Source organism: Pelophylax lessonae, assembly GCF_965119305.1.
Source record: "Pelophylax lessonae genome assembly, chromosome: 6".
NCBI classification, from domain to species: Eukaryota; Metazoa; Chordata; class Amphibia; order Anura; family Ranidae; genus Pelophylax; species Pelophylax lessonae.
The window spans coordinates 105,908,282-105,921,566 of NC_138773.1; the positions used below are offsets into that span (position 1 = coordinate 105,908,282).

A 13,285-nucleotide genomic window follows, 5' to 3' on the forward strand; every position below is an offset into this window, starting at 1 on the left:
TGTATAATGTACACTGAATGCAGTAGTAGCTTTACATAGGCAAAGAGTAGGAGTGCTGGGATCACTGAGCATGACAGCAGACTGCGGATATGAGGAAGTAGATTGTACAATAATTTACACCATGGGCACACTCCTGCAGCCAATGTTCTCAAAGTTTACACAATCTGAGATTGCTCCTTTACAGAAAATGTACGACGTACAAGTGCCATCTACACAGGGACCAGTAGTCTTTCAGTCCTTTTCACCATCCTCACTACTACCTGGAAATAGAGAAGAAACAGAAAGGTTTCAAAAACGATCACCGATAAAAGGCAATATACAAGAACTGTGACAGCATTTACTAACACTTTCAGGAAAGCTTGGGTATATAACCAACAATATAGCGCAGAGGGATGACGGAGGCAGTATGTGCAGGAAAGGATTGTGGAGGGTATGACAGATGCACTACATGTAGGAGTGCAGTGTATGACAGCAGTCCATAGGTGAAAAAGAGTAATAAATAAGGGTATGAACAATGTACAAAAAAAAAAATTGCGGCTTGTATAACAAAAAGCAATAAGTGCAGGAGAGGTATGAGAGTGCAGAGGGTATGCCAGGGACAATACAAGCAGGAAGAGAGTGCTTTGTGAATGACAGCAAGAAGTATGCGCAGGAAGGGAGTATACAGAGGGTAGTATGTACAGGATACGCAGTATGTACAGGAAAGGAGTGCAGAGTGTATTACAGGGTGATTAATTGTGCAGGAGAAGAGTGTGGAGGGTATGACTGAGGGCAATATGTGCAGGAGGGGTGTGGAGGGTATTACAGGGGGTAAGATGTGCAGAAGTATAGAGGATATGACTGAGGGCAATATGTGCAGGAGGGGTGTGGAGGGTATTACAGGGGGTAAGATGTGCAGAAGTATAGAGGATATGACTGAGGGCAATATGTGCAGGAGGGGTGTGGAGGGTATTACAGGGGGTAAGATGTGCAGAAGTATAGAGGATATGACTGAGGGCAATATGTGCAGGAGGGGTGTGGAGGGTATTACAGGGGATAAGATGTGCAGCAGTATAGAGGATATGACTAAGGGCAATATGTACAGGAGGGGTGTGGAGGGTATTACAGGGAGGTAAGATGTGCAGCAGTATAGAGGATATGACTAAGGGCAATATGTACAGGAGGGGTGTGGAGGGTATTACAGGGGGGTAAGATGTGCAGAAGTATAGAGGAAATGACTGTGGGCAATATGTGCAGGGTATGACAATGGCCAGTATGTGCAGTAGAGGAGTCCGAAGGTATGACAGAGGAAAGTGTGTGCAGTAGGGGCTAGTGGCGTTATGACAGCAGGCATTAGTGTGTGGAGGGTATGACAGCGAGAAGAACAGGTAATATTTGGACTCACAAATAGTGGTTACTGATCTTTCCAATTAGCAACAAAATTACTACAAAATATGGTCTTCGCCACACAGGTGAATGACAAGGGTGAAGAAATTGCCCCATAATGAATTTGGCGCCCATTTACAAAATTATAGTAATTTTGTATTACAGAATTTGTACAGCAGCATGCATGGGAGCCGAGCTCATCACACAGAAGTGTCCAGGAAATGGGCCCCCCAAAATTGAGGCAAGTTATTCTCAGACAGTGGAGGTAGCTTGGGGATAGCATCAGCAGCAATATCATCTGTAAAGGTTATGCTGACAAAAACCTGTAAAAATCAAAATTGAATCAGGTTATTAGCAGGGACTGGTTTTTGGAGTCCAGGAACTGTGGGGGTAGTGCAGGAGACAGAGGATGGGGCAAGGTTTTGTTTCCAAGGATGAAACAGGAAATGGGGTGGTGGAGCGGCAATTCCTACTGGACCACTCAGTGGAGAGGAGCTGGATATTTGGTGTGGTGGTAAAGTATGAGCTGAGTACTGGATACTGATAAGTTAACACAGGACTTAAGACTGAGCATTATGGAGATAATGCACATGGACTGAGGATGAGGAGTTAATAGGATATCACATATACATAGAGGATTGGGCGCTGAAGATGTTAAAGAGCGGGGGCTGAGAGGGTTAATACCTATATGTTGGGGACAGGTCAATGAGGGGCTAATGGACACACACCAACTATTTGTCACATCACTGAGGGGTTGCTGAAGATACCCTTAGGGCAGAATGCATACACCGCAGATAGGTCAATCAGAGGTGATTACTTATAACCTGGGGACTGAAGGGTAAACTGTGGTAGCTAATCACTGAGGTTAAAGTTTTTTTTTTTTTTTTTTAAACTTCAGCCCACAGGTCCGGGTATGGTTCCCATGATGTACATCAATGGTAACCTAGGCTGAAACTGCTAGGTGAGCCATAAGCAGTCAGATCCAGAGAGAAGAGTCAGTCAAGTAAAAAAGGTTGAAAAAAGAAAAAAAAAAAAGAAGAAGAAAAAAACTTCAATAGAAGGGGCCAAAACTAGCAGAAAACCAACGACTTGTGGAGCATACAGGGTTATATTGATACACTCAGGGCGGTTCTCAACAAGGCTTTTGCCAGTGTCCACTCCTCTAAAGGTAAGGACATATTACCCAGTCTAAGGCTGGCCATACATGTTCAAATTTCTTGTACAATTTTCTGTTCGATTTAACAAAAAACATAATAGAAGGTCAAAATGAAACAACACTTTCAATTGTATCTTATAAGGCAGGCCTTTGTACTACATAGTTGAAGGTAAAGCTAAAGAAAACTGTACAGAAAATTGTATAATGTATGGCCAGCCTTAGAATCAACTCCCATGTACAGGCGGTCCCCGGGTTACAACCAAGATAGGGTCTGTAGGTTTATTCTTAAATTGATTGGTTTTCAAGTCAGAACAGGTACATTTTTTCCAGCCAATAAAATCATGTTAACATTTTTTGGATAGCATAGGGAAGGGTTAACACCCCTGTACCATTTGTGTTGCTGTCTGTACCCCTGTTCGGAAGATTTCACCTCACTTTCTGTCCCTATGGCAATTGGATTTTGAAAATTTTGGGTTGTTGTGGAAACAAGGATTGGTGATAAAGCTTCAGTGGAGACACCTTTTTCCCATGATAATTCTTACAGAAGTAAATTTCCCTTCCTAGAGGGAGATTTCCTCTCACTTCCTGTTGTCTCCCTCCGTTTGTAAGTCAGATGTTTGTAACCCGGGGACCGCCTGTACTGTACCAATTTAAGAAAACTATTTTAAACAATTTTTCTTTTAGAATTTAAATTATTAGATGGAGCCAGGCATGTACAAAGAAGTTTATTGGTTATAGCGTTTCCACACGTGGTATAATTAAAGAAACAAAAAAGAAAAAAAAGGGGGGGGGGGGACCTCTGTGTGGCTGCCTATCATGGTTAAGAAGGTCTGGATCAAGAAAACGAATGCTGAAATGTATTTGCTATCTTCTAGCGCAGGTGAAACTCAGTGACTCATTTGTTCTGATTGTTTCTGTGTTTTGTTTGTTTACATGCTCCTTCCTTTTTGCATTGCAACTTTCAAAATCTTCGCAATTGCTGTTATTTGCATATGCACGTTTAGACAACCGCTAGATCAGTGATGGCGAACCTCGGCACCCCAGATGTTTTGGAACTACATTTCCCTTGATGCTCAAATACACTGCAGAGTGCATGAGCATCATGGGAAATGTAGTTCCAAAACACCTGGGGAGCCAAGGTTCACCATCACTGCCCTAGATATGTGGGATACGGCTGCGGGCTGACGCCTCTTTGTGTGGTCGACTGTATCCATGTACTCTTCTATGAATTGTTTAATTAATATGCAATGCATCTTTATCCTATGTTTCTTACTTAAACCAATAAAAATTATTGAAACCAAGAAAACAAATGCTTCCACAATGCAACAGCACTTCTGCTAGTTTCTGAATGGTCAACCATTATACTGCAGAGGTGGTGCTAGGAACAGAGAAAAGAGTTTCTCTATTTTTTCAAGGAACAAACATCTAAGTGTATTGTATTTTTGAAGACTAATAAAGATTTTTTTTTTTTAAGACTAATTAATATTTTGGAATGGTATTTTTGGTGGCAGATTCCAGCTAATGGAGAGAAGTGCCTAACCCACAGCTCCAAACTGATTCATTTAAGCAGTGTACGGTGCATCTGGACTCTTTTTGTGTTTTGCAGCAGTTAAATATTAACTATTAAATATTAACAAGTTCCACCTGCTCTTCTCTCATACCTGTACACATCTGCTTCAATCACACATTAGTTCAATGTCACTTTAGACCTAATCTGGAAATTATAACGTTAAGGCCGACCAGAAAAAGTTATGCCACTGAAAATGTTATCTTATCGCTTGTCAACTGGCATAATGCAAGAACAAACAACCTTTTTTATTCCAATCCAAAAAAAAAAAAAAACTAAGATCTCCTTCGCTGTACTAGTCTACAAAACATGCGACCCTGGTCATTAGATGGCACAACAGGAGTGCAAGCTAAATAGAACTTGTATACATGTAATATGCTTTTATGATTTTTCAAAAAGGTTTAATTTAACCACTTGCCTACTGAGCACTTTTACCCCCTTCCTGCCCAGGCTAATTTTTAGCTTTCTGCGCTGTCATACTTTGAATGACAAATGCACGCTCATTCAAACCTGCACCCAAACGAAATTTGTATAATTTTTTTCACACAAATAGAGCTTTCGTCTGGAGGCTAATCACCAATTGCTTTTTTTATTTTTTGCTAAATAAACGAAAAAAGACCGAAAAGGTTTGGGGAAAAAAAAAAGTCATAGTTTGTAACACAATTTTGCAAACAGGTAATTTTTCTCCTACACGGATGTGCGCTGATGAGGCGGCACTGATTGGCAACATTGATATTTAGGACACTGATAATCAGTGCCGATGTTCCTTTAACACAAGCCAGTTATCGCTCTTCGTCTCGCCTCACATGGTCAGCGTGAGGAAAGAAAAGCCAATAACCGGCTTTTGCTTACATCCGTTGGTCAGCTGTCATTGGATACAGCTAATCACGTGGTAAAGGGCCTCTGTGATTGGCCCTTTACCCCTATCTGTGATCAGCTGGGGCCGAAGGACTCGTCGATCACAGAGCTCGCTGCCTGCTGCAAGGGGCGCGTGGGCAGAGCAAGCATGGGAGGATGTCCATGTACGCCCTCCCAGCGAAGGAAACCCGCGTTGTTGTCTTTCGACCTATATCCGGGCAGAAAGTGGTTAAAGTGCAAATACTTTCTATTTATGAATACTGATAGATTTTTTTTCTGTGTTTCTAGCTTTCTATAGTGGTAAAGTATGATATTTTATAATACTTGGAACACTAGCATTATAGGCCCCACTGATTTATTTTGCTACTTCATTCAATCCCAAAGTCTTTGTACTCTTTACACTGTTTAGACCCAAACTGTATACATTCTCTCCCCCACCCTCCTTTCACCACTTTAAGAGCTCTACACCGGATAACTTTTCTCTCTTGCAGTTTAGCCTAACATATTATACCTTTGCCTTTGGAGCAGATAAGGATTTTATTTGGTAGATATGAATAGAGACTTATTAGTGCCCACTCCTGTAACTTTGCCCAAAAGCAGTTTTTACATACTGTGCACAGCTCTAGATATTTACTACAAAACATAATTGACAACTCCAACTGTCCTTTCAGCGGGGCTGTGCCTGCACTGCAAGCTTTAAGTGCTTGTTTTGTCCAGGGAATGGAGAAAGTCTTACACTCACCTGATCCTTCACTCATTGGCAAACTCTGCTCCCCCACAATCCAGTGGTGGATTGGTCCTGGCATCCTTATGTCAAGAGCAGGTCTATGGAGCCTGCTCTAGGCCTAAAGACATCAGGACTCAAAGCCCCTAGAACGTGGGGGTGCAGGGTTCTGAGTCTGATCGGATGATCAGCTAATTATATCTCCTCATATCTTTGCCCTAGACAAAAAAGGAGGAGAGTTGAGAGCTCACGGAGGACATTACAAGGTTGCAGAAAAAAATATGATTTCTGGGCCATTACGCAGCACGTCTATGGATTATTTTTGCAGAATAAGGCTATCGATTAGTGTCACTTTAAGGCAAGGCCTTACTCATACGGCCATAACACAGCTGTAAAAATTTTGCTGATTAATGCGAGGAACAAAAGTTCTTGTGTAGTGATCAGTAAATTGATCCCTTTTTAATACGCAATAATTGTCCTGTTCTTTTTTCAATGGTATATGCATGGCCTCTGATGCAGATTTTTGGATTTTGTCTCAAAGTCAATGTTTCTTTTTTACAATATAGTTTTTCTCCTCTCCAGATTCTGTATCGTGTCACATATATAAAATAAATGTGTGTGTAAATTTAAAATCAAGTCTGATTTGTGCAGACAGAAATTCGCATGCCAGTAACATTTTTTTTAGGTTAGGAATGACCAAAAATAAGGACATCAAGCTTGGTTATGTGAGTGGGATGCTTACCAGGGGAGAGGAGATTTATTTTCTTGTCAGCGATTTGCTTATTTAACCACTCAAAGCTTGTTCTACATCAGTGACAAAGTACTGAACCTAAACAGCTGGCATGATCGCCTGCATTTAACAATGCATAACCGGCACTTTCAGAAGGAAGCCTGTAATGGCAGTCACCGTATTTCAATACAGATTCCTCCCCCCACCCCCACCCCAAAAAGAGCAGCTGCACAAGGAAAGTTTGAGTAGCAGAGTAGTCTCTAGTAGCAGGTGTCTGTTACAAGCAAACCTCAATGCATGCAATGTATTCTAGATGTTATAGAAAATCGAGAAGTCATTTGCTATACAAGTGTGCTTGAATATAATAGCCTGTGTCCCAAAGTTTGCAATGATGCTCACTAAAGTTCATTCTAATGCCTGGTACACACTGAGTTTGTTTTCAATACAATGCAGCAGGCTGAATGAAAAAAAAAAACACAGAAGAGCTTGTGGTATTAACTATGCAATGTTAGTACAGCGATCTCCCGCTGTGTTACGTGTTCTGACAGGGGGACCCTGCCAGACAACTTCTGTAGTCCTACATACTAAAGGCAGCGTGTCATCACGCTTCACTGGAACTTCGCTCCAATGTCAGTATTGCATGCAGGAAAAAACTGTTCCCAGACAGGGCTGCATGTCCAAAGTTAAGAACGTAAAAGGGTTGTTCAGGTTCCCCTTCATTGCAACTCTGAAACAAGGGAAGATGACGAAGAGGTGGTCCAATGACCAATGCTTTATTCAGAAGTTATTTGGCAATTTTTTGTCATCAGAACCCAATGTGGGTAAATGCACTCAAAGTGTATACTTGAAATGAAATGGATTTAGGTTTTCTTTAGCGTTGGAGGGAAGAATGTACAAGCTAGCTTTAATTTTAAAAAGAGGTACGTTTCCGCGCTAATGGATATTGATAAGGCTGCAGCCTACCCCAAAATATAGTCCAGATGGCTATATCAAACAAAGTAAGAGTAAAAACGAGGTAAAATGGCGCTGCCTGTTAAAAAGTAAGAAATACACCAATATGGAAGGGATTTTAAAATATTAAAAATATGGAAGGGATTGTGAAAATTTTGTATATAATAATAATGTGTATTAAATGTAAAAAATATATAAAATCGTGATAAACAATTAATCTGCACGTTGACATATAAATAAATGCAAACACATAAATGGTGAATATAAAGTGATATGTGCAATCAATAAAGTGACAATAACAAAGTGCTGCTGTGTTAATGTCCAGTGAAGTCAAAATTATTAAATAAATTTAAATAGTAAATAAGTCCAAACAGTCCATAAATACCAGTAAAAAACAGTATAAAAAAGACTGTACTCACATTTAAAAACAAGGCAAAGCAAGCATACGAAGCAGTAGGGGCCGCGAGTCCCACGTTGGCGGCTACTTCCGGGACGCTACAGTAACCAGCGACCGGATCTGCGCTCCAGTGGGGCGGAAATGACGTTAATGGAAATACGTGCGTGGTTACGTCATTTCCACCCCAATGGAACGCAGATCCGGTCGCTGGTTACTGTAGCGTCCCGGAAGTAGCCGCCAACGACGGACTCGCGGCCCCTACTGCTTCGTATGCTTGCTTTGCCTTGTTTTTATATGCGAGTAGTCTTTTTTATACTTTAATAAACGGATTAAAAACGGTACTTCACTATACGAGGTCTTCCTTTCTACATGTTACCTGGGATTATTTCCCCATATTTGGAGTATGGAGCATTATGGTGACCTTGCCTATTGAAGATATCTGACCGCATTGAGAAGTGATATCCAGGGATACTTCCATCCTAAAGCCTAATACCGTGATTCCTAGGAGAGAGGCTAATACTTTAAGGCTTACTACCCCTGCAGGGGTGCATATCTCTGGTGAGTGCGGGATACATTGGAGGGGTGCATGGTTTTCCCACCCCACACTTATCACCGGATCACCGCTTGAAAATTATTGATTCACCATTGGTTTCAATGAAGCACAGATTTTTTCCTTTATAAGCACTTTATGGACTGTGTTTGGACTTATTTACTATTTAAATTTATTTAATAATTTTGACTTCACTGGACATTAACACAGCAGCACTTTGTTATTGTCACTTTATTGATTGCACATATCACTTTATATTCACCATTTATGTGTTTGCATTTATTTATATGTCAACGTGCAGATTAATTGTTTATCACGATTTTATATATTTTTTACATTTAATACACATTATTATTATTATTATTATTATTATAATATACAAAATTTTCACAATCCCTTCCATATATCTTAATCCCTCCCATATTTTTAATATTTTAAAATCCCTTCCATATTAGTGTATTTCTTACTTTTTAACAGGCAGCGCCATTTTACCTCGTTTTTACTCTTACATAGCTTTAATTTTTGGCTCTTTGCACTGGTTTTGCTTTTTTACATTTTTGGGTTATATTTCTTAAATACCCCAACAAAAGAAGCAAAATCGGTAGTTGACAGATTTCTTCACAGATTAAAGCACTTACCTCCTTGTTCAATATCTGAGTCGGTTAGGTGTGTGAGAGAAAAGCTTGCAATATTTGCTGGTGAAATAGAAAATCTGGAGTAAGAGGACGAGTGTGTCCAGTTTTCGTCAGAACTTCTTGATGGCGGCGGAGGAGAAAAGTATTTAGAAGGGTTTACAGATAGCTTGGAACCGATCAGGTTTGAGGCTGGTTTGTTTAGGTATGATGAATCGGAAGATGGGAAATCATCCTCCCATTCAAATGTGCCTCCTAAAAGTGTGAAAAGACAATCTATTTAAGAATAGAATACAATCAGAACTTCTCAGATATATATATATTTTTTATGTCAAGTAAATGCAAGCTAAGTAATGTATAAGCAACACATACAGGTAACATTATACAATTTCAGTACTGCGCTTAACAATATCACTATATTCCTTTTCTATCACAAAGGCCAGGCCCATCATTGTTCAGTCATCATCCAGGGTCAGAATATACTGGTTTACACTTGAAATGGATGTGGCTGTGTGAGGCTACGCCCACAAGGCAGGGGTATTCATTCACAGAGATCTGTGAATAAATAAACTATAAGTCTCATTTTCCACTGCAGCAGATGGACTTGTAGTTCTTAATGGACAACAAGTACGGTAAACAGGGCTCTCATAGTCCATGGCACTTCCTCTAGCTCTCCAACTGACAGAGGTAGGGGCAAAATGTTGAAGAAAGGGTCTGCAGGAGCCTAACATTGTACCCACAATCTACTGCTTGTGGGTGCAATACTTTGCAGGCTCCTGTGGGAAAAAGTGTTAAATGCACATTTTTTTCTTGAAAAAAATGTGTGACAGTACTCACCATCACCGGGAGTGAAAGACAGATACTTTATGGTTTGGATAACTTCAAATGGAAGAGTAATATTTATCAACTATCATTCAAAAAATATGTGAGGACTATTGCTGTTTGATTCTGAACATGTTCATTGAAAGAGCTAATCACATTGACTTCTGTTCTTCAATGTCAGAGAGGCTTTCCCTATTGTTTGTGTATTGAAAGAATGTGTATTGTATTGCAGGAGCTCGAGGACGGAAAGTCTTCTAGTTAATTGGCTCAGGTTGATTGAATCACTGTCATCTGTTAGTTGCTGAGTGGAAATAGTATACTGTTTGTGTTGGTTGTTCTTTAGATATGTTAATTCTTCTTCTGTATACAATTTCATCTGCATATGATAATGTAATCAGGCAGCCCCTGACTTGTGTGTGGTAATCTGATCGGGGGGGGGGGGGGGGGTAGTGGTCCATGCTGTATATAAATTCTGTGTGACTGTTCAATAAAGAGAAATTCCAGTACAAGCTAAGTTGTTGGCTAGCTTTGTATAGGGGCGTCTAGGATTTGATATCCAAGTTCATGACTGCAAGGAAGCCGTATACTGACGGTAGACCACAAGTACAGTGTGGGTTGAGGCTTTGTTACAATGTGCATTTTTTTTTTTAAAGGTGAACGTAGCCTTTAAAGCTGTAAATCTACATAGAACAATAGGAGTCTTCTAGCATCTAGGAAACTTATTTCAACACAACATATCTACAGTGTTTTGGTAGTGTTATACATTCAAAGTAAAAATTTGCAAGGCTCTAGTGACCTCAGAGAGCTTTCGCCTTTAAAAACACATTTGTAGTTTCATACCAAACTTGTTACCTTTGTGCAAAAGGCCTTTTACAAAAAATTTCACTGTTGCACCCAACAACCAAATGAAACCAACAGGTTTACTTTAACCACTTGCCTACTGGGCACCTAAACCCCCTTCCTGCCCAGGCCGATTCTCAGCTTTCAGCGCTGTCGCACTTTGAATGACAATGGCGCAGTCATGCAACACTGTATCCAAATGAAATTTTTATCTTTTTTTTCAAACAAATAGAGCTTACTTTTGGTGGTATTTAATTACCGGGGTTTTTATTTTTTTTTTTTCTGAAAAAATAAAAAAAAAAAAGTTTCTATACTGTAGTTATAAAAATTTGCAAACAGGTAATTTTTTTCCTTCATTGATGTGCACTGATGAGGCGGCACTGATGGGCACTAATAGGTGGCATTGAGAACATTGATAGGCAATGGTAGGCACTGGTATGTGACACTGACAGGCAGCACTGATAGTTGGCACTGACCTGCCCTGGTAGGTGGTGCTGGTGGACACAGATGCTCCTCTCCTCTTTGGGACCAATGTCATTGGCTGACAGCTGATCATGTGGTAAGGGGCCGGGACCTTATGAACCTCATGAACTCGCTGATCAGAGAGCAAGCATCGACCGCCCCGCAAGGAACGCGCAGGCAGCTCACACACGGGAGGATGTACATGGACCCCCTCCCGCCAATTGAGGTCCGTGCTGTAGCAGTCTTCTGGGAAGAGGTTAAGCTCTGAAGCTGGTCAATCTGAGGCCTCGTTCACATGGAGGTATCTAAGCGTACACCCATGTGAGGGCCATTTTTGCACACACCGGATGTACAGGTGTTCCATGCACTTGTGTGCAGGCAGTTCCATTGCATGTCAACTGGGACACCCATGTGGGTGTGTGTCCCTCAACTCTCACTGTCTGGATTTGAGGACATGCACCCGTATGGATGTCAAATTGGGAACAGCGGCTGTGTTTGTGCATCTGCTCTTTCCCAATTGACACGAATGGGACTGACTGCACGTAGAGACACAGAACACCTATGCATGCCCTGTGCGGTCAAATGCGGCAATCACACGAGTGTAAGCTTATGAGGGGCTTTTTTCCCCCACAAATGGCTATTTTTAATTTAATTCTCGATTTCTCATTTCAATTAGGTTTCTCTTTTTGATTACAAAAAAAATCTTTAAAAAAAAAGGCTCCTAAATCTAATCTTAAAAAAAAAAAAAAAAAAACCCCTGAAGTATAGGGCGATAACACTACAAAAAATAATGTGTAATGTCAAAATTGCATCCACTACCTCTGGACTGGTTTAAACAGTTGAGTCCAAAGTTTTTTTTTTTTTTTTACAACAGTACTCAACATAAGAAGTTACCAAACTTTTGCCTGGTCAGTAAATAGATTGGTATGAGCCAAACAAGTTATTGCAGTTCAGCACCATAAGACATCCCATACCCTCTTCATCAGTCGAGCTCTCAGAGTTTGTGAACCGTGCTCCTGCAGCAGATGGAGAAGTTTGACTGTTGTTGGACACTGGACTACTGGAGTCCACAGCTCGAGATCCCAGATCTTTGGTTGGCGTTTCCTACAAAGCAAAACAAAAAATAAACTTGACACCCCAAGAGTGAAGCCTCTGAATTACACTCGAATGTGCAATAAACCTCTAGCTGTCACCAATGTATCTAAAGCAGCCATCAAATATAGGCAAAACCAGTCTAAGTGTTTTTGGAGCCATGAAACCTGCACTGCAATCAGCGAACTAGAGAAAGGCAAATATATATTTTTGTAAGAACTTACCATAAAATCCTTTTCTCTGACGTCCATTGACAGATGCAGCTCTTATGCTTCTTATACCACTGGGCTATGCTGCCCCCTACAGGAGTACTAATAGGCAGGAAAAAACAAACAAACAAACAGTTTACCACGCCTATGGGGGCTGTCCCCATAGGCATAACCCCACACACCCTGCTCTAGCATATCAGTTTTGCTGCAAGTAGTGAGAAGACGACACAAACCATTCCCATATCAGAGGGCAGGTGCTGCATCTGTCAATGGACTTCAGAGAAAATGATTTTGTGGTAAGTTCTTACAAAATTCCATTTTTCTCTATCGTCCATTGACAGACGTAGCTCTTATGCTTTTTATACCATTGGGACATCCCAAAGCAGTGTAGGCATGAGGGGTGGGAAGAACGCAACCAAATAGCTAACGTAAACTTCAAAGGCTAAACCTATCCAACAAGGTTAACATGAAGCTCAACCAGGAATAACAGGAGCTCACCCATGAAAGAAAAAATCCCCTAAAGAGAAACAAAACGATTCTCTTTCAAACCGCAGCCTGCAAAACCTTGCGGCCAAAGGATGCATGCGAAGACGCCAACAAATCTACCTTGTAGAATTTTGTAAATGTGTGCACAGACGACCAAATCGCCGCCTTACAAACTTGCACTACTGAGGTCTGATGGCGAAAAGCCTAAGAGGCACTCAGCGCTCTAGTAGAATGTGCCTTCACAGGGAAAGGAGGAACCTGACCCTTCAACGAATAAGCCTCAACAACCGTCTGCCTAATCCATCTGGATATAGTCGCAGCCAAACCTTTACGAGATCCCTCAGTAAGCATCTGATTTTCGGAAAGACTAAGTGACTGACAGGTAAATCCAAATCGCCCAAACCACATCCAGAGAGTGCAAAGCAATTTCCTTGGGATGCTTAG

At 40.9% G+C, this 13,285-nt stretch overlaps 1 protein-coding gene across 1 annotated transcript in view; it reads right to left on the bottom strand.

Moving 5' to 3' along the window:
* Window positions 1-231: 231 nt before the first annotated feature.
* Window positions 232-13,285, bottom strand: part of LMTK2 (lemur tyrosine kinase 2) — a gene marked incomplete at its 3' end in the record, with an annotated part of 181,745 nt that continues 168,691 nt past the window's right edge. Inside the window, exons 12-14 of the mRNA XM_082261707.1 lie at window positions 12,029-12,158; window positions 8,937-9,185; window positions 232-260 (exon numbers count right to left, since the gene is read on the bottom strand). Of these exons, the coding sequence (XP_082117833.1) occupies window positions 232-260; window positions 8,937-9,185; window positions 12,029-12,158 (408 nt within the window). The remainder of the gene's footprint in view (window positions 261-8,936; window positions 9,186-12,028; window positions 12,159-13,285) is intronic.